The sequence below is a fragment of the Juglans regia genome, chromosome 4 (genome assembly GCF_001411555.2).
Source record: "Juglans regia cultivar Chandler chromosome 4, Walnut 2.0, whole genome shotgun sequence".
NCBI lineage: Eukaryota > Viridiplantae > Streptophyta > Magnoliopsida > Fagales > Juglandaceae > Juglans > Juglans regia.
Genome location: NC_049904.1, coordinates 92238 through 115775, shown reverse-complemented (window position 1 = coordinate 115775; position 23538 = coordinate 92238). Strand labels below are relative to the sequence as shown.

General features: G+C 36.2%; 1 protein-coding gene across 1 annotated transcript; it reads left to right on the top strand.

Moving 5' to 3' along the window:
- The first annotated feature begins 15099 nt into the window (after nt 1-15099).
- On the top strand, nt 15100-16110 carry LOC108989974. The gene has a single exon (XM_018963761.1). It carries the CDS (start codon nt 15100-15102, stop codon nt 16108-16110), a length of 1011 nt encoding a protein of 336 aa, XP_018819306.1.
- Nucleotides 16111-23538: the final 7428 nt, after the last annotated feature.

Genomic DNA, 23538 nt, shown 5'->3' with positions numbered 1-23538 from the left:
AATTTTGATGAATATCCACTTGATCCATTAAAGACTTTGAAACCTAATTATCAAACCTATATTAGAAGTCATAGATGCATTCCCAGAAGAAGAGGAAGAGGGACCAGGCTTTACACAACGACTCAAACCCCTCAAATATCCTGAACGTTGACCCAGGACTTGTGTAAAAATTTCAATATCACTTGTTGAGGAATTTTGATCTGACGCAGATTCAGCACGTAGGACAACCATTTTATCCTAGCCATATATAAGATAAAGAATTAATATCGTCATAAATATTCTAATATATTTAATTAAAACAGGTTATAAAACTTACATAATTTTCACGGGCATCAGGATGAGTCCACTCTCCATTACGATCAGTGTGCGATGCAGCATATAATTTTGTCAGATCATAATTAGTATCTGAATCTTACTACAATAAATGTGTTAAGATATAAAGTCATTATGATTCATCCAAATAATTAACTATATCCAATAAAAAAAATAGCAATACCAATTTCTTAGAAAGGCGATGGAAAGATCTTGAGCCTGCATGATGATTAATCTTCAATTTTGATCTATTTGTTTTGTTTATAGAACTTCGCTCCTGCAAAGAAATTGAAAATATTATGAAGCGAAATGACAGATAGGACAAGTAAAATAATTAAATTTCATTATACCTGATATGATGGATCCTCAAACATGTCACAAAGTTTTTCCCACTCAGAAGGTCGGGCATCCTGGAAAGGATGTTGGCTTGCATCTTACTTCTTCTCAAACTTATTATAATGCTCATGACACCTCGCCTTATATTTGCAGAATGCATTACCCATAAGCTCTTCCACAGTCTTACGCTCCTCTCTCCGACCAAAATTTAATTCGAAATCATCCTTAAAAAAGTAGTCACAAACACATTATCATTTATAATATTCTAAATTTAAGTAAAGTATAGAAATTTATTCTACAAAATCAATATTTTAAACATTACCAAACAACGCTTCTTGATAAGCTCTTTAACATCTTGGGGGACTTTCTTCCATGAAGTCGTTGCCAAAGGTGCGTAAGTTCGTGTAAGAGCACCCACATGTGATGCAAGCCAAGCTGCTGGTTGTCCTTCGCCCCCAATATGTTCGTCAGGAATGTTAACCTTAATCTTACCCACCTTCCGATATTTTTCCAACGTCACCTGTCTAGTGGTGCCTCGACCTTGACGAGATTGTACTGTAGATTCTATAAAATATAACATTGTAATCAATTTCATTTATATTTCTATTATAGGACCTTAATTAATAACTTTTATGAGTATTAGATTTTTACCTTGTTCTGTAGAATCAATCTCTAATGGTGAGTCTGAATGAGAGCTAGGAACAGGTGGAGATGGGTTGCGAACTTCCTTCCTCTTTGGCGGCATAATTTCAAACTACTGATACATTCAATAAGTAAAATATTTGTCATCAAGTGTAATGTTAACACATAATTGGTCAATCAGAATCTGTATCAGTTTCATTTGACAATTCGCTCTCATCATCTGTAGATACTTCAGATGATTCAACATTTTCCTCAACTGTCGCATCAACAATTTTAGCCTCAATATCTTCTCTATTTAATGGAATCATCTCATACTGGCTCAAATCCACAAACAAATTTAAGGCGGGTTGACTCTCTTGGTATGCTTCTTGAGTAGAAGAGTCATCTTCTTCTTCATCTTGTCCTTCTGCCTGAAGGATAACATCATATATATTTCTTGGAGAATATTTTTGAACTACTCGCCATTGATTTCCTAACTTCGGGTCATCTAAGTAGAATACTTGAGATGCTTGAGAAGCCAAAATAAAAGGATCATCTTCATACCATTTTTTTGATGTATTAACACTCAAAAAATATTCATCATCACGGACTCCAGTACGAGGATTGCTTAAATCCCACCAATCACACTTAAATAGATACACCGCAAGCTCTCCCAAATATTTCATTCCAATTATATCGACAATAATCCCATAGAAATCAATATTTTCTCCATCATGACTTCCTTCGACTAGGACACCACTATTTTGGGTTTTCCTATAACAATCTCGATCCAGTGTGTGATACCTACTTCCCCGAGAAATACATGCAGAATATCGAGCAGCGCGTCTCGATGGGCCACGCGCCAATGCATACAGTTCATCAGATATATCATTTGGATTATTCGCATGCAATTGTACAACCTACATATTGAGTAAAGCATATACTATATCAAAGTTGAAATTAATATTTTTTCATTTGTTATTGAGTAACGCATATGTAATTTCATTACCCGTTCTTCAAACCATCTCGGGAACTCCTGTTCATGTTTCTAGTTTATATCATTTACTCCTAGTTCCTTGAGCACGTTAATATGATCACTGAAATTGATGATTACCACAATTATTTTATATTTTGTATTTTTTTAAAAGTAATGAGGCAATTTAAATTAAGAAAAAGTTATAACTTACTTCAAGTAGTTCTCTATCTCAGGGCAATTGTTCAGCACGTACCACTGAGCTTTCTCGAACACTCTTCCACACAAGTCATAACCACCCACTGCACCAATTGGACGAACTTGTTGGGAAAGCACAGAAAATATATTCCGTTGTCTTGCTCGGTCAACGTCAAAGTTTCTTTCTGGCCGATCAAACCGAGTGTACTCCGTGGAAATATTTGGAACAGAAGGTATGCCACTCATCGTCAATATATGCTTCTGCAATTGATCATTCTGGGCGGGCCTTATTACCCACTGTACGTTTCAACTTTCCAAGAAATCGTTCAATGGGATACATCCATCTATATTGAATTGGTCCTGCAAGTTGAGCCTCACGTGGCAAATGAACGGCTAGGTGAACCATGACATCGAAGAATGACGGTGGATAAATACTTTCTAGCTTACACAATATTATGACAATTTCTTGTTCTATTCGATTCAAAGCTTCTACATTCAACGTCCTAGCACATAAGTCTTTAAAAAATGCACCCAACTCAGTCAAAGCCACGCGCACATCTCTGGTCAAGTACCCAAGGATACCAATAGGCAAGATACGCTGTAAGAAAACATGACAATCATGACTTTTTAATCCAGTTATTTTCCAATCATTTGTTCTCACACACCTTGTTAGATTCGAGGCATAACCGTCCGGTAATTTGATCTTCATTAGCCACTCACAAAATGTAACCCTTTCATTCCTTGACAATGTATACCACCCAATTGGCATGTAGACAGACGAACTATTTTCTTGCAACTGCATTTCCCATCTTATTCCCAACCGCTTCAAATCCTTCCTTGAGTTTATTGTATCATTTGTTTTTCCTTCAATTGACATCAATGTTCCCAATACGGATTCGCAAATATTTTTTTCAATATGCATAACATCAAGACTATGTCGCAATTTTAACTTCGACCAGTACGGGAGTTCGAAAAATATACTCTTCTTTGTCCAATTCAACTCATTCGTAGCTCGTTTTATCTTTCGTTGTTTTTTACCAAATTCATTACAACCAACATCTATAAATTGTGCAAGTACATCTTCGCCAGACAAATATGGTGGAGGTTGGCCCCATTCAACAGTTCCATCAAACATTCTAGAATTTCCACGCCATCTATGGTCACCAGGTAAAAATCGACGATGACCCATGAAACATAATTTCCTCCCGTACGTAAGCCATTTAGATTTGGTATATTTGTTACAAGTTGGACATGCCATTTTCCCCTTAGTACTCCAACCTGACAAATTCCCATAAGCTGGAAAATCATTTATTGTCCACAACACCGCAGCATGCATCTTGAACGACTTGCCTGTTGACGAATCAAATGTGACAACCCCATTCTCCCACAAATCTTTCAATTCTGCAATCAATGGCTGTAAGTGTATGTCTATATCATTTCCCGGTGACCTCGAACCTGGGATGAGCAAACTCATCATGAAATATGGATCTTTCATACACTTCCACGGGGGTAAATTATACGGCATAAGTACAACTGGCTAAGTACTATGACTAGTACTCATGTTCCCAAAAGGATTAAATCCATCTGTTGCCAACCCAAGTCTTACGTTACGCGGTTCTTCAGCAAACAATGTGTGTTCCTGATCAAATTCCTTCCACACCTGGGAGTCAGCAGGATGTGACAAAATATTATCGTTCCTTACTCTATCTGATGAGTGCCATGTCATATCTACAGTCGTTGCGCGTGACATAAATAATCGTTGTAATCTAGGTATCAATGGAAAGTGGCGTACGACCTTTCCCGGAACATTTGCCTTGTCCGATGTCCATCTTGACTCGTGGCATATAGGACACTCGTTCAACTGCTCATTCTCTCGCCAAAATAATATGCAGTCATTCTTACATGCATGTATTACATTGTAATCAAATCCGAGTCCTCGTTTCAACTTTTTTGCTTCATAGAAGTTGCGAGGTAAAGTATTGTCTGTCGGCAGTGCCTCTTTAAACAGCTCAAGTAACATATTGACTGCCTTAATAGATAATCGACACATTGATTTTATGTGAAGCAATCTTACGGTAAACAACAACTTACTATGTCTTCTGCATCCTGGATATAGCTCACGCTGTGAATCATTCCACAAGCGTGCAAAAGTGTTATGGCCCCCATCATTTGAGCTTGATGTGTCCGTGTCACCTTCATCCATAAACATTCCCGCACCGATGTCACCTAACATTTCCTCCATATCTTCATCGTAATCATCTCCAACAATATCTGGTTGTACATCTTCATCGATCTCTTCTTCTTCATGTGGAGCCTCAAATGAAGTTGGATATGGTTCACCGTGTAAGACCCAATCAGTATAACCCTTATCAATACCTTTGACAAACAGATGCTCTCTCACCAAGTCTATCTTATGAGAACGCAAATTCTTGCATTCTCTGCATGGGCATCTGATACGCCCATTACTATCACATGTACCCAATGCAAACTCCAAGAATTTCTTAACACATTCAGCATATACATTGTAATTCTGACCCAATCGATCGCTAACTCTCATCCAACTCTTATCCATGCCGACTATATTCATTACAAAGAATATTGTAATGCATCGGCAAACAACCATGTATCATGTACCAATTAATGAGTATGCCACATTTCACCGGGTAGTTGGTCATATTCCGTTCGGGATTGTAAGATCATAGTCGCCAACCTATGATCTATTATCTGTCACATCCAACAAAATTTCGGCAGCATCTCCCCATAGTTCTCCAAATATGCTCGTTTGGTTGTGTGCACTGACGATTAACACGTTGTTGCACCATCACCGAAATTGCATATCCAGAGAACAATAGATGAATCTACCAAAATCATAATGTTGGACGACAACAGATATAGTTCTATAATTTGCGAGAATGATCTTACAATCCCAAACTATCCACTCTGGACAATTCAAAAGTTATCAATCAAGCATTCATCCGGATTGATAACTCTCGAACGGGTCTAAGGTTTATTTTGATGAACAAACAATATAAAATATGCTAATATATGTCAAACAATAACAACATATTATTTATACAATAATACAACAAAAACATAATTAGTAGGTATTTTAATTTAATATTAGTTTTACCTGTTTATAATTAAGTATTTTAATTTAAAGATTTAGTAGTATTTTAATTTGAATATTAATTTTATTAATTTATAATTAAGTATTTAAGTATTATTAAATCTTAACTATTTATATTTTAATTTAAAGATTTAGTAGTATTTTAATTTGAATGTTAATTTTATTAATTTATAATTAAGTATTTAAGTATTATTAAATCTTAACTATTTATATTTTAATTTAAAGATTTAGTAGTATTTTAATTTGAATATTAATTTTATTAATTTATAATTAAGTATTTAAGTATTATTAAATCTTAACTATTTATATTTTAATTTATACCTTTGATAGTATTTTAATTTGAATATTAATTTTATTAATTTATAATTAATTATTTAAGTATTATTACATCTTAACTATTTCTATTTTAATTTAAAGATTTACTAGTATTTTAATTTGAATATTAATTTTATTAATTTATCTTTAAGTATTTAAATATTATTAAATCTTAACTATTTCTATTTTAATTTATACCTTTGATAGTATTTTAATTTGAATATTAATTTTATTAATTTATAATTAAGTATTTAAGTATTATTACATCTTAACTATTTCTATTTTAATTTAAAGATTTACTAGTATTTTAATTTGAATATTAATTTTATTAATTTATCTTTAAGTATTTAAATATTATTAAATCTTAACTGTTTCTATTTTAATTTAAAGATTTAGTAGTATTTTAATTTGAATATTAATTTTATTAATTTATCTTTAAGTATTTAACTATTATTAAATCTTAACTATTTCTATTTTAATTTAAAGATTTAGTAGTATTTTAATTTGAATATTAATTTTATTTATTTAGAATTAACAATATTAAATGGTAGTAGTACGTATAATTTATAACTATCCCAAACTATTTGTATTCTGTATACGTTATTGATGTAATGTCATTACCCGTTCGAACGATGAGAACCTATGTTCGAACAAAATGAATACGTTCGAACGGTAATCCTAAGCCGTTCGAACGTATTCATCCAGATTCCAGTCGTCTTCAACAATGCCGAAAACTCCATTAATTACAAACTCTAACAAACACAAAGAACAATCTCAAAGCATACAACTTTCTAACATTGCAAAATATTAAGTTCAAACCATACATTTCTACTTTAAAAGAAATACCTGAATTTTTGAAGATGAAAAGGAAATATCTGAGAATAATCCGACTCTAATCCGAGAATAATCACAAACTATCCTACAAGTATTAATCCGAGAATAATGGAGTGAGATGAAAGTTTTTTTTGAGCTTAAGGGCTAGTTTGAGAAAGAATACCTCTGATATGCGAAGGGGTAATCTTCAGGCGACCACACGGAGCGACAGCGCAGGAGGAGAGAAATAGAATTGTGAGGTTCTGTCGTGTTTTTGAAGAACATTTTATGTTCGAATGGTTATTTACTAACTGTTCGAACTTGAAAATATTAAGCGGGAGAAAATTCCTTCCTAATTTTCACGTTCGAACGTATAGAGAGTATGTTCGAACGTTATTGATTTATTCCCGCTCGACAATTAATTGTTCAAACTTTAATTTCTAACTGTTCAAACGGTATTGTAAATGTTTATTTATATATTTTTTTCATTATACCTTTGAATAAAAGAACAACATTAATATATGTAGACATATTAGATGATACTATAGTTTAATTGGCGGGATATTTTCCCACCATTGCAATAATCCGTTCGAACTATAACAAATTACGTTCGAACGGTAATCCAGCTGTCTTTAATTGGCAGGATGTTTTCCCGCCATTTGCCTTGTCCGTTCGAAACATTGATTTTACGTTCAAACGTTAACATATGTGTTCGAACGGTTTACGAGTACCGTTCGAACACATCTCCTTTATGTTTAAATATAACTTTTTTCATCATTAAATGAAAAGTACTGTAACATCATATGTATTAGTTATATATACTATCATATATAATGTAATATATACTATCATATATATAGTAACCTATACTAAATATATAGTATATATAGTAATATATATTATCATATATATAGTGACCTATACTATCATATATATTATTAAGATCATATGTATTAGTAATATATACTCACATATATATAACCTCAAATATACTAAGGTCACATAATAAAGTGTAGAGAAATTTATAAGATGATAGTATATTAGTAAGCTATACTCTATGTATATATATTGTATAATATCATATATAACTTTATAACTTTAGTAGGTAAAGTATAATGGAATATATAATATGACATAGATTAGTTAAGTATAAACTCATACCATATAGTACTACATGCTATTATATGGTACTATATATATATTAATATCTCATATATAACACTTTGATAGTAAAGTATTATGATATAGTACTATTATACTATAAGAAAATATTTTATAAGTTATTATGCCTTCATTTAAAGTATTCTACTATTATAATATATATTATAATATTACATATATATTACAGTATATATAATCTACTATAATAGTATATATATTATAATAATTTATAGGAATATAAATATAGTATACATTTAATATATTTTTTAATAAACTTACAAAACTTCAGTTCGAACGTGAAATAGTAACAGTCGAACGGTTTTATATTACCATTCGAACTTTAACTATTAACGTTCGAACGGTTATGCACGTATAAGTTATCGCGGGCAGCGATTTCTCTCACGCCGCCGTCCCCACAGTTTGAAAAAGCGAGAAAACGTTTGAACACACTACATTCACCGCCGTCTGCCGTCGTGATCAACACATATGTCAAACACTTTTCCTCCCAAGTAAATGTATGTATTTTCAAACTCATTTTACCGTTTATTTTATAATTTTATGGTTTTATTTGTTTTTTTTTTAAATTACATTTTTTCATTAATAATTATCGTAGAACATCATAAATCTATCGTAGGATGTTTAGAAATGAATAGTACTTTATTTTTAGTTGAAGAAATCAAGGAATCGATTAATTTTTGAGTATTTTCATGGACGCTGAGTTGACTAAGCCATGGCCGAGTTAGATCTGTTTTACGTTCGAACGGTATTAACCAGTCCGTTTGAATGGCTAAACCTGTACGTTCGAACTTGATAGACACGTTAGAACGTTATTAATTGTCCGTTCGACCATATATTTAGACGTTCGAACGCTAATTATTAAATTAAATCCATTAACATTTTATTAGCTTATTAAATTGTTTTTATCATTTAATTGATTATATGTTCTATCAATTAATTTATTAAATTGCTATTAGTATATAATTTTGTAAATCTTTTAGTCGTAATTAGATTTTATCACTAATCTTGAATGTATATATTATTTTTAAAATTTCAGGATCATAATAATGTCTTATCGGGGCCGTAAACGTGGTAGATCAGGAGAACCTTCCATCCAAACAGTTCGAGAGCGGACCGTTTTACTTGAGCGACAGGTAAAATTGTCTGATTTTGTCTCTCTTATATGGAAGGGTCATTCCCTCCCATCAGTATTCAATGATCGTGGTTGGGCACCAATCTTAGATCAGCGAGAAGAAGGAATGGAGCTTGTTTCCTTCATTGAGATCGTTACTGAGTTCTATAAAGTGCTCGGTGCTGCTAGCCCAGACGATGGAGGGGCATATAGGATCTGTGTCCGAGGAGCTCCTGTTATATTTTCAGCGGATGGACTCGCTGCATATCTGGGTATTCCTAGGCTTCTTGATGCCTATCCAAACCTGCCGCCTAGAGAGTCTGGTCCTTCAGGTGATGCAGCTATGTCTCAGGACGAGGGACCAGATTACACAGATGAGATCGATACACTTGCTGATCACGAGGTCAGAGACTTGATTGTTGGTCCAGATGCTCCAGTGTACGATGGCTCCAAGAGTATTAGGCAGGCAGATTTATCTTCTTTCTTCAAGATTATGAATTTGATTATTGCCAACAATATTGACCCACGGCAGCACAAGACCGAGGTCGGCATGGATCGAGCGAGATTTATGATACGGGTCGCTCGTGGCATCCCGATCGACTTCGTTGGTTATATATTTGAGAGGATCCGATCAGAGGCACGGTTCATTACGACAGATATACTGCCGTTTGGGATCCTCATCACTCGATTTTTGCTACATGCCGGGGTTGTGTCCGAACCTGCCGAGCGTTCCCGATTTCCGATGGCACCGATCAACAGCACCACCCTATCACGGAGCACGGGACACTCTAGATTTCGTTTTCGTGGGGCTGTTCCTGACAGGGCTGAGATTCAGAGAGATGGGCAGCCAGGAGATACTGGAGTATCGGCTGGTGAGACATCTACACAGGCTGAGACATCACGCACATATATTCGCGAGGAGATGGCTGACATATTGCATGCTGAGATCGGCGTACACACATCAGCAGTGATTGATGCAGTGCATACTGCCATGTCTGAGTTGCGTACAGAGATTATGGCTACCGTCTCTGGGTTACGTACAGAGGTTGATGAGTTACGTACAACGATTAATGCCAATAATGCAACTCAGGTCACAGTTAGTACTCGACTGACACAGGTAGAGACACAATTAGCTGCAGTCGAGGATGTGTGTAGAGACCTCGCATCACAGTAGTTTTTATCTTTTATTTATATTTTCTTTTGTTGTAATTATGAACAATATATATGGCATTGTGATAATTTGCTTTATTTGGTTGATTAATATATATGTGGTTGATAATATTTATTTAACTAAAAATCTTATTTAACGTAAAAGAAATCATTAAAATATTTTAAAATTAATTACATAAAATTAATTAATGAATTTGTATATATGATAGATATTTTTTATATTTTGAGTTTCGTACCGAGATTAATATTATACCTTCGAATGTATAAATGTGGTGCTTGAATATGTTCTAACTAAATATATTCCGTTCGAATGGTTTAGAAACCTTCCTGCCAGGATTTGCCACCAAATATTTTCCGTTCGAACACAACAAATTCTCGTTCGAACGTTTTTGAACTCTCCCCGCCATAATAAAGTAATTATCTGCCAAATTTTACTGTTCGAACGGGAAAAATTTTTTGAGACGATTTAATTCGTCGCAGAAAATACTGTTCGATTGGTTATTTTGATGTTCGAACGATTTTCTAAATTCATCGATTTTTTGGGACAAAATTTAAATTTCGTCCCAAAAAATGACTTTTAGGGATGAAAAAAATTTGATCCCTAAATAATTTCGTCCCAAAATCTCAAATTTGTTGTAGTGTCCGTATCCACGTGGGAAGAAATTTGCTTTGAAGGCATTGAACGCATGCTTTGTTTTTTAAGCAAGAGACAAGCTTTTGATAATTCTTAGGTGTATGAAACCCTTCCGTCCAACAAATTTAATGCTTATCCTGATTTGTCCCCTTTTTTCTACGATCGACGCTACGGTAGCTCATTTATAAAAGCGCGTAGTATATCTTATTATATAGAAATGTGAAGAAAATATCGAGAAAATAGATCATTGCACGTTGTCTTTAGTTTCCTTAATTTCAACTATGTATGTATATATGTTTTGTGTCTTAAGAGTGTTAGATCTTTTACTAATAATTGAGGACAAGAAAATCTCCATTTATCGCAAGAAATTATCTGTGGTTTCGCGGTGTATAATCAGGGTGATTCAATTTCAATGGGAGATGATGAGGAGAAACACACGAGGATTGCAATGACTCATCATGTGTTGGTGGGGACGGAATCAACATGGAACATAGATTAGTCAAACAAGTGTTAAATATGTTGATAGGAATTACATGTTCGGAGTTAATGTTCGATTGATAGAAACCTGTTGGAAAAGTAGGGGTGGCAGCCCCGCCCGGCTTCCGCCCCGCCCCGCATAGAGAGGGCATAGCGGGGGCGGGGGGCGGGATGACCCCAGCGGGGCCCCGCCCCGCCCCCGCCCCCGCCCCCGCCCCACATTAAAAAAAAATTTATTTATATATATTAAATAAATATATTGTATATAGATATACACAATTTATAAAATACTTAAAATTATATTCAAGTCATTGGATTGTTTTGGCCTCCTAGGCCAATCTTTATATAGGAGACCAAGGCAATACAATAGTCATCCTTAAGCAATGTGGGACTTAGTGCCAAATCAATCCAAAATCTAACTCTAATGAGTTTAAATTTTTTTATATTTATAAATTTTAATTTATTATTTAAATTATATTATAATTTTGGTCTAAAAAAATATTTTTTTAGTCTAAAAAAATATTTCTAGACCAAATTTTTTTTTTTTTTAATATAATGGCGGGGGGCGGGGCGGATGGGGGTGGAGAAAATCCCCAACCCCGCATGGTGCGGGGCGGGGTGCGGGGCGGGTAGCAGGCCTATGGAAAAGTACTACTTCGGCTAGTTGAATTTTAAGTTCTTTGTTTAATGGTCCAAAGTGTGTTGTCACTTGTCAGAGCATTGGCAATGGACTAGCCATTTGCCAATGCAAGTCTAAATTAGAAGTAAAAATGAGAAAAACCGTCTGCATTGGCCTAGCTAAATTGATGAAGTTTAATATTTATGCTACAGTATATGTTACCTCCTCTCTATATCTGGCGAGCTACTATTCACGGACTAAATTATTATTTTATCATTTCTCTGCTTTCCCGCTGATTCTTTCGCTCGGTTTTTCTTTGTATTCATCCCCAAAACCCTCCATTTCATCTTTCTTTCATTTTTTCCTTCCGAAACTCCTTTATCTTCTTCGTTTTCTTTTTCTCCCGAAGCTTCTTCTCTTCTTCGCCCGTTTCTTCTTTTCTTCATTTCTTTCACCCGAAACTCCCTTATCTTCTTCGTTTTCTTTTTCTCCCGAAGCTTCTTCTCTTCTTCGCTCGTTTCTTCTTTTCTTCGCCCTTTTCATCTTCAACCCGCAAGCCATAATCTCCATTATTTTCTTCAACCCGCAAGCCATAATCTTCTAGCCCCATTCTTGCCGAGACGTCGCTCTTCCTTAGCCCACAAGCGTCCCCTTCTTTCCAGCGGTTGCCGTCGTCTTCATTCTCTACAAACGTAAGTTTGTCTTCCTCGCTCTTCTCTGTGTATTCTCTGTGCCGTCTCCTCTCTCCCTCTTCCTCGATTCTCACTTTATCTTCTTCGAGTGATTAAATCACCTCCTATTTTGCTTTGCAAGGAGAAATAATTGTTGAATCGGCTTCATTCCACGAATCGTCCAGAAGGTTCTTCAATTTCCTCCACGAATCGGCTTGGCTTCACAAATTTGCCACTACCGTTGTGCGATTTGGATAAATACTTTGCTATTTTTTTTCTTTTTGAGGATGAAATGGTATGGTGTAATTTACCACGAATCGGCTTGATGCTTTTTGTGCTTAATTTCTGTTGGGAATCCAGATTGAGTTAAAATAATGTTGTTATATACTCAAATCCATCTCTTCTCGGGTCAAATTTGTAGCAATTTGTGAACTGTTTTGAGGTATTTAGTGGGTTGTATTGGGTATTTGTGGACTGCTTTGGCTATTTGTGAACTGTTTTTGGGATAATTTGTGGACTATTTTAGCTCATTTGTGGATTGTATTGGGATAATTTGTGGACTGTATTGGGTATTTGTGATCTATTTTGGATAATTTGTGGATTGTTTTACCAATTGTTGAACTGTTTTGAGGTATTTAGTGGACTCTATTGGGTATTTGTGGACTGTTTTGTGGACTGTTTTTGATATTTGTGATCTGTTTTGGATAATTTATGGACTGTTTTACCAATTGTTGAACTGTTTTGAGATATTTAGTGGACTGTATTGGGTATTTGTGGAATGTTTTGTGGACTGCTTTTGGTATTTGTGATCTGTTTTGGATAATTTATGGACTGTTTTACCAATTGTTGAACTGTTTTGAGGTATTTAGTGGACTGTATTGGGTATTTGTGGAATGTTTTGTGGACTATTTTTGGTATTTGTGATCTGTTTTGGATAATTTATGGACTGTTTTACCAATTTGTGAACCGTTTTGAGGTAATTAATGGACTGCTTTGGCAATTTGTGGACTGTTTTGAAATTTTCTGGACTGTTTTGGGGTAATTAATGGATTGTTTTGACAATTTGTAAACTGTTTTGGGATAATTTGGGGACTGTTTTGTCAATTTGTGGACTGTTTTGAGGTAATTAATGAACTGTTTTGGGAATTTGGCATTTATGTTTTGGGTAATTAATGTATTGTTCTTGGCAATTTGTGATCTATTTTGGGACTTCAGGATTGTAATCACAAAATAATATTTGTGATTTATAACTATGGATGTAAATGAAAAAATTAGGTTGAGAGAAAAAATAATTGAAAAATAATAATTTTATTTATTAATAAAGTTATTAATTAATATATCAACTGTATTTGTAAAATAAAAAAATATATATTATTAAAATATATAATATTTTATTATTATTTGAACTTTAAGATAGCTAGTCCAATGTGGACTAATCTAGCTACAAGTCCATATTATAGCCAAAATTTAGCATTCTAACTAAATTTTAGACTTGTCAATGGCTAGCCAATGCTCTCAGTTCTGCTTTTAACTACTGTCGTATTTATTTGTTCAAAATCATTTGACTGTTGCTTGTTTATTCAGAGCGCTGCTACTCCCACCGCTGAGAGCTCTCGCTGGGCTCCTATTAGTGCATTTGAAATTTGATTTTTATTTTATATTTTTTATATATTTTTTTAACACATTTAATTATATTTAAAAAAATAAAAAAAATCATAATATTATTAAAAAATACTTATTTAATCATTAAATAAAAAAAAAATCACAACAGTAAAAACTAACAATAAAAATTAATGGTGAGAGTAGTATTTTCCATTCATTAAAATTGATTGGTTCATGCATGATAACTTTTATAAAAGTAAATTAAAGCTACGAATTGTATATATATATATATATATATATATATAAAGATTGTAAAGTTGTTTTATCTTCTTAAATAAATCTTACTTATTATTAGTACACTAATAATAAATAAGATTTATTTAAACTTGCGGACCAAAATTATTAGAATTATTTAGTCCCATAAACTTAATTAATTAATTATTTATTTGTTATTCTCCTACGATTTGAATATAGCTCACCAGCTTTAAACATAAACCGTTAATTTTGTAGTCAAGTAGTTGAGTAAATCGAAATAATTGTACTGTTCATTTTACCCTTCCATTCATGAAATCGTCATTTGCCCTGCATTTTTATGGTCGATTGGGTTCCACGTTCTATTTCAGGGCATAAAAGATTTTTTCAGAAATATCATAAACTTCCCTTCAAAGCAATAATAATAATAATAATAATAATAGAAGAAGCGAAAGCATAGAGTTTATATCATTTTGCAAAGGGCCAAAGGCCAACGTCCAAAACTTATACATCGTCTTTAAATTGGGTGGTCCCCGCAAATCTCCAACTCTAACTTGTAAAATGAATTTTTCGGTCAAAAGAAAAGGTAATTAATAAAATTGCAATCTGGGCCGAGTCTCTGGATAGAGTTTTTCTCTCTGGATAGAGTTTAGTCCCTTAGAAGGCCTTGCAGATCTGAAGAGGGGATAATGGAGGACGATTTAGCTAAACAGTGGGAGGGACTAAGTCTTACTGAGAAGGAAAAAGAGGAAGTGCTCTTGGAAAAAAACTCGTCTGAAGTGGTAGACCAGTATGGCAAGTTTTGCCTGCTGGTTATGATCATAGCTGAAAAACCAGTAAATAGAGAAGCATTCAAATCCACAATGGCCAAGATATGGAAATGTGAGAGCTGGTTCAAGTTCTCAGAAGTAGGAATGAACAAGTTCTTGATCGAGTTCAATAAAGAGGAAGATTTGCAGAAAGTTATCAAGGGTAGACCCTGGTCTTTCGACAGATGGCTTCTATGCTTGCAGGTTTTTGAAGGGAATATGTCCATAAATGAAGTCGTTTTCAATAAAGAGGAATTCTGGGTGCATGCATACAACATACCACTATCAAGTATGACTTATGAAGTTGGAACTCAGATTGGAGGATGTATTGGTCGAGTCTTAACTGTCCAGGTGGATGAAAGAGGGATTGGTTGGGGGAAATTCTTAAGAATAAGGGTGGAAGTCAACATATCAGAAGCGCTGCAAAGGGGGGTGTTCTTATCATATGCAGGTAAAAAGACTTGGATTCCCTTCAAGTATGAGAGGCTTCCCACCTTCTGTTTTAAATGTGGGGTGATTAAGCATGCCAAATCAGGCTGTTTGGTAAGCTCACTTGGAGACAGTAAGCTGCAATATGGTGCATGGCTGCGAGCCCCAGCATCTAAGGACAATGAGTTCCCTCACAAAACCTATGGCAATGCAGATACACAGGAATATGCAGAAGGTCAGTCATGGAGGAAGGAGAGGGAGGTCAGGGACGATGATCAGAAAATCAAGACCAAAGCAGCAGCTGAAATCCCGGAATCGTGCAAGAAGGATGGTGACAACACAGGCAGCAAAAAGGCTACTGAAAAGCTGATTTCTCCTAGGTTGACTACAGAACCAATCCAGCAGGCTTTTAAGGTAAGCCCCTATGTACTTAACTTGGAAAGTCGAGAGTTGATTCCTTAATTTGAGGAAGTATGTTCCATGCAAGGTGTCGAGGTGTGCACCAAGGGTGCAATAAGAAACTCAGGGATGGACAAAACCCAACAGGCAGGCCTGGGCCATGAGAGTTGTCTGGATCTAAGAGCCCAAGCATCCTCCTTGGCCCATTTCGTCTCGGGCCAGGTCCAGGAACTGGAGAGGATTAAAACTGGAGCTAGGTGGAAAAGGAAGGTAAGGAACAAGAGCCTTGAAAGGCTTGCTATTGCGCTGGAGAAGAACAAATCTAAAAGCTTAATAGGTAACAAAAGAATCATCACCAGATCGATGACAGAAGGGGCAGTGCATGACCTGAAGAAAACAAAGCATGGGGCCTTTCCTATGAATTACCCTGGTGGAAGTGAAATGGTGGAGGCTGTGAACCAGCCCCACCAAGTGCCATGAGCTGCCTAAGTTGGAATTGTCGAGGGCTTGGGAACCCTCAGACAGTGAATAATCTGCACATTATGGTGCAAAATAAGTTCCCAAACTTTGTTTTCTTAATGGAAACAAAGTGCAATAGAATCAAGGTTGAAACAGTCAGAAGAAAACTGAAGTTTGAAAATAGTTTTGTGGTGAACTCAAAAGGCTGATGTGGAGGATTGGCCTTCTTGTGGAAAGAAGAATTAGAAGCTGAAGTTTTGTCTTATTCTAATAACCATATTTCCTTGATGGTGAAGGAAGGGAGAGCTGGTGGTCACTGGGTTCTCACAGGTTTCTATGGCAGCCCTATTACTTCAAAGAGACATGAAAGTTGGCAAATATTGCAGGCTCTTACACCTTCAAGCAATATAGGTTGGCTCTGTGTAGGTGACTTTAACGAAATTTTAAGGTATGATGAAAAGTGGGGAGGGCAATTGAGACCTTACAACCAAATGGAGGCCTTTAGTGAGGCAGTCGGAAGGTGTGGGCTCTATGATATAGGCTATTATGGTAGTAAATTCACATGGTCAAATGGGAGGCATGGCAATGCTTTCACTAAAGAAAGGCTGGACAGAGCCTTTTGCAATAATGTTTGGATAGGGATGTATGCTGACTCGAGAGTTTATACTCTTCCAGCCCTCAACTCAGATCATAGGCCCTTGTGGATTGTGATGGACCTGGAGCTCACGTACTCTGTCAGACATCAGAGGCCTTTCAGATATGAGGCCTGTTGGAACCTAAAGGAGAATTGCATTAAAGTAGTGGAGGAAGCATGGAGATTACCTAGAGTAGCAACAAACAAAATGCAATCCATTGTTGAGGGGCTTAAGTCTTGCAAACAGAAACTGTCCCAGTGGAGTAAACAACACCATGGCAGCTTTAAGAGAGAAATCAAACAACAAATGGACACCCTTTCAATCCTACAAGACAGAAACATGGGTTTTTTAAATGAAGAGATCAAACAAGCTCAACAAAGGGTAGACACTTTATTGGAAGCAGAAAACCTCAAATGGAAACAAAGAGCCAAACAGAAATGGTTGAAGGAAGGTGATAGGAATACAAGATTTTTTCATCAGTGTGCATCACAAAGGAGGAAAACTAATGAGATCAAAAAGCTCCTGGATAGTAATCATGAAGAAGTCTCTTCAAAGGAGGGCATCAACACTCTTTTCCAGGATTACTTCACAAGTATTTTCTCAACTTCCAACCCCAGCAGCCCTCTATCTTGCATTGAATCTTTGGAACCCAAAGTGAGTGTAGCACAGAATGAGCTTCTGACCAGGCCCTATTCAGTCCAGGAGGTAGAAGATGCTTTATCTCACATGAATGGATTAAGCTCCCCGGGGCCAGATGGCTTCCCTGCCCTATTCTATCAACAACACTGGCAAGTGGTGGGAACTCAAGTATGTGAAGCAGTTCTAAATGTTCTTAATTCGAATGGCAGTTTGGATAGTATCAACAACACTTTCATAGTCCTTATTCCAAAGAAGAAAACCCCAATGAATGTCACAGATTTTAGGCCAATATCTCTATGTAATGTTCTCTACAAACTCATCTCTAAAGTCATAGCAAATAGACTAAAAAAGGTGCTGCATAGCATTATTTCTCCATCACAATCTGCCTTTGTTCCTAAAAGACTTATTGCTGATAATGTTATTGTAGCATTTGAAGCTTTACACACAATCAAATGTAAAATGACAGGGAAAGAAGGCTATATGGCTTTGAAATTGGACATGAGCAAGGCCTATGATAGGGTGGAATGGAGCTTCTTAAGGGCAGTTCTTTTAAAGTTGGGATTTGACAGCAATTGGGTGGAATTGGTTATGAAGTGTATTGAAACTGTTTCCTATGCTCTATTGGTGAATGGTGTCCCTCAACCTGAATTCTACCCCACCCGAGGTCTAAGACAAGGTGATCCATTATCACCTTATCTATTTATACTATGTGCAGAGGCTCTGAGCAACTTAATTTACAAAGCTGAAGAAAACAGATGGATACATGGAGTTCCTGTTGTTAGAAAACAGCTAAGAATATCTCACCTCTTCTTTGCAGACGACAGTCTTTTGTTTTGCAAGGCTAATGCTGTTGAATGGGGAAGGCTAATCAATTTGCTGAGAACTTATGAAATGGCCTCTGGACAAAGATTGAACCTAGAGAAAACTACTATCATGTTTAGCAGGAACACAGCAAGGGCCACTCAAGAGTACATCCTGTCAATAGTTGGAATGAGGTCAGCAAGGCCATATGAAAAGTATTTGGGCTTGCCTTCTGTGGTGGGTAAACATAGATTAAGATCCTTCAATGGCATTTTGGACAACATCAGATCGAGGCTTAGCAACTTCAAGGTTTGAGCATTATCACGGGCTGGGAAAGAAATATTTGTGAAAGCAGTCATACAATCCCTCCCTACATACACTATGAGTGTGTTTAAGTTACCAAAAACTTTACTTCAAGCCATAAACAGAGTTATACAAAACTTCTGGTGGGGCCAACAAGAAAAGGAAAACAAGATTTACTGGATCTCATGGAAGAGAATGGGGCAAGCTAAATCAGAAGGGGGCTTGGGTTTCAGGGATTTAGAGTGTTTCAACATGGCAATGCTTGCTAAGCAGTGTTGGAGAATTATCCAAGACCCCAACACCCTAGTTGCCAAAGTCCTCAAAGCCAAATACTACCCCTTCCTGACTTTTCAGACAGCAAAACTTGGCTCTAAACCCTCATATGTTTGGAGGAGCCTGATGGCTGCAAGGCAGGTAATCGAGGCTGGATCTTTCTGGAGGGTAGGCACTGGGTTAGAAATCAACATATGGGGAGATAAATGGCTGGACCATGCTAACCCAAGGAGGGTTACCAGCCCAGTGAAGAACCTAGAGGGGAATGCTAAAGTTGCAGCTCTAATGGACCCTGACTTAAAAAGGTGGAACCAAGAACTGATCCAAGCTACCTTTGAGGAGAGGGAAGCTCAATTGATCCTGGAGACCCCCATCAGTACTATGACTACCAGGGATAGAATCATATGGCATGGTACAAAGGATGGCTCATTCTCGGTGAAGAGTGCTTATCACTTGGTTAAGGACAGGGAGATGGCAAATCATGGGCAAGCTTCAACCAGCAATGGTCTCAAGGAGGTTTGGAAAAAAATTTGGAAGTTGGACGTCACACCAGGAGACAAAACCTTTCTATGGAGAGCCTGCCAGGAGGCTCTTCCCACTCAGTCCAACCTGTTTAAAAAGAAAGTGGTGAGTGATCCATTATGCCCAATCTGCAATAGGGAAGAGGAAAGTGTGCAACATGTGCTGTGGAGCTGTGAAGAAGCAAAGGATGTGTGGAGTCAGTGCTCCAAAAAACTACAGAAATGCTCCATTTCTAGCTTCTCAATGATAACATTTTTTGAGACATTGACTAAGGCATTGAATCAAGAGGAACTACAAGAGTTTGTGATTACAGCAAGGAGGATCTGGTGGAGAAGGAACTCTTTCATTTTCAAGAAAGGATTTACACATCCAAACCATATTGTTAGAGAGGCAAGAGCTACTCTAAACATGATGGCAGAAAAGAACCCAGACCAGTGCAATACACAAGCCTCTCCCACGGTGATTCATTGGAAAGCTCCTCCAGTGGACTGGTACAAAGTTAACTGGGATGGGGCAGTGGACAAAATTAAGGGGCTGATTGGTATAAGAGTGGTGATAAGAGACAGGTCGGGGCAGGTTATTGCAACATTGAGGCAGAAAGAAAAGCTCTACCCTGACCCTCTACTAGCTGAATCATACGGTGCTCTCCAAGCTGTGAAATTGGCTAGGGAGATTGGTCTGCATCAGGTCATACTCGAAGGTGATTCACTGCAAGTCACAAAAGCCTTGGTTGAAGACAGAGAAGCATTGAGTAGTTCAAGCATGTTTTGTAGTGAAGCTAGACATTTCCTCAAGCTGTTTGAAAAATGGGAAGTCACTCATGTTAGAAGGAATGGCAATCACATAGCCCATTTACTTGCAAAAAATGCTCTTAGCATCACTGATAAAATTGTAACTATGGAGGATACTCCATCTTGTATTGCTAACTTTATTTAATGGAATGGTTTAAGGTTTTACTCAAAAAAAAAAAAAAAATTGCAATCTATTTTTTTTTTTTTAAAAAAACATACGAATCACTTGAGTACGAGGCAAAGATCAAATAGATTACTACTGTTATAGTAGAAAAAAATATCATAAAAATAAATTTATGAATAGACATAATTTAATATGATACGTTAGATCTATTATATAATAAAATTATTTTACAATAAAAAGTAACACATCATATCATGTCATTTTATTAATTATTTTTATAAAATTTATGACCAAATCATTTTTTTAATCTCTTATTTTTTTTAAAACATTGCTCCTAGTATTACAAAAAAAAAACAAAAAAACAAAAAATACATTGCTCCTAGTAACATCTCGAACATAACTTCCACGTAATATTTTTTTTTAGAGCATAACTTCCACGTAATATTATTGATCTGGTGGCGAATTACAAAACATAATATTATAACGTACTATAATACATATTTACCACACGATCAATAGTGTCATAGAAATGTTAGAAGTGTTATAATTGTAATTACTTATTGTTAACATCAAAATACGTACAGTCTGAAAGGGAATGGAGACGCGTTGAGATGGGTTGGACCTCAATTGGTGATGTGTGGAGCTCTCGATAGTGGTCCGGTGTGGCTATACGATGTCGGTTCATACATCTATGACGGTGAACAGTATTTAAATGCAGAAAAGTAGAAAATAAAAAGAAATGAATACATAAATTTACGTATGGTTTGGCACTAGACCTACGCCCATGGGAGTTTGGAGATGAGAGATTCCTTTATAATAAACTTGTTTACAGTCTCTCATAACCTCTTATTTATTACTGTACAATGGAAGCTGTAGATCTATTTATTGAAGAAGAAGTCTTCTCTGAAACTTTCAGATTAAAGAAGAACTCGAAGAAGAACCGAACAAGTCCGAAGTCTAAAAAAAGTCGAACTCCCTAATCGGTAGGTTCCTCTTGCTTTTTATTTCCTGTTCCTCATTTTTTTTTAAGTCACTTCCCTCATTTTCTCACATGACATCTTGCTTTTTCTTGCTTTATGTTAGGTCTTTCATTTTTTTCACATTACTTTCTCATATCTCTGGACACTTTCATGCTAGTCCTTTTTATCCCATCTCATTTTCTTATATTTTATCTTCTATTTAGTCCCCTCAATTAGATAGGCCTAGAAAATTCATTTGGGCCAAGGAAAAATCCTCTCACACTTATATTTTGGTGATAAAAGCAATGTTCTTACAAATCTGAATATACTTTCCTATAATAGATGTGTAAATTATGACGTGATTATTGAGATAAAAAAAAAAGAGACTTATTATTCTCATATAAAAAAGAATAATTACATCACGATTATAACATAAATAGATTTTCGATTAGTAAAGCCCAATATCATTTATTTAGTTATTGATTAAAAATTTAAGGTAAAAAAAAGTGGTCGAAAAATTAGAGCTTTGTCTGTCGTTATATATTATTGTTAAAACATATAAATTTTATGACGGCATATATAGTAGGAGCTATCTGGTCAACGGGACATTTGACCAACTCGACCTTAGTATTGGTCCCCCAGCGCCCCAGCCCTCTTGTATTGACTATTTGTGTTGTCTTTACTTCTGTTGCTCTCCCCTCTCATTCAATCAACTGTCAGCTGGCCCCCATCGGAGGGATACCGAATTAGAAAAAGAAAAATGTCAAAAAAAATTTCAGTAGTAATAATGGGCAGCAAAGTAGCACTCTTAGCATAGTGTTTTTTTTTTTTTTTTTTTTCAAAGGAGAAATGGGAGTAGTTATAACGTATGTCGGCACCTTCTGGATCTGTTTCGTATATGTCAGTAACATCCATCCAAAATGACCGAATAAACACGAAGAAATGTCAAGATTCAAGTTGTCAAGTTGGCAGTAACGCCAACCAATTCATTACATTATTACATTTTTATGCCATTATATAAAATGTAATATATTTATTATCATTTAATAATCTTTTATTAATTTGTGGGCTTACCAAGTCGATTCTCTACTGGGCGAAAGGACAAGGTGACATGATTGACGTCAGCTCCTCTGACAGATAATGGGGCATCCTGACGTGCTCTTGGCACTTCGACACTTCTACGCATATTCCATAGCGTCCCGCAAGGCCTAGGGCAGTAATAGCCCACTCTCATTACCTTTTTCGGCAAACACTTGTCCTCCCGATTTATTCCCTCTCGGGAGATGCACCTTAAAAGAGGTGCCTAGTGACCCCTCTGATATAAGACTCCCTCGACCATGGTGTAGCGTGCCGTTCTATATCTGATCTTCCTTGCCTCATGTTAGTCCTCAGGTACTTCGTTGGTTTTCAGATATCTAATTATGTCCCCCGCCCAGTTTGGGGCTCCTGACCGTATTTCCATTCCTTTGATTCCCACAGCAGGCACTTCCACAGTTCGGATCATCATATTTTCTGGTAGGGGGAGTCCTTCTGTCCTGAAGCAACACGTGCCAACCTGTTCGCTTTTTGATTTTCAGTCCTCGGCACTTGCTGAATTTGGAAGTACTTGAAATCGGTGCGCTCGACCTCTATCAATGCCAGATATTTCTTCAACTTTTTACTTTTTAGAGCAAACACTACTCGTACTTGATTCACCATTACCTGAGAATCGGCCCATACTTCAATCTCGGTGGCGCCTAGAGACCTGGCCACTAGTAATCCTGAGAGCAGCGCTTCATACTCCGCCTCGTTATCGTCATTTTGAATGCCAATTTGATGGCGTAATTGTATTCTTTTGCTTCGCATACAATGATATGCAGCCCCATTCCCCCTCCAACCCAGCAAGACAAGCCGTCAACGAATACTCGACAGGGCTTTATAGGAGGTGCATCATCGTTCTCTACCTGAAGCTGGTGAATTCAGAGACAAAATCTGCTAATACTTGC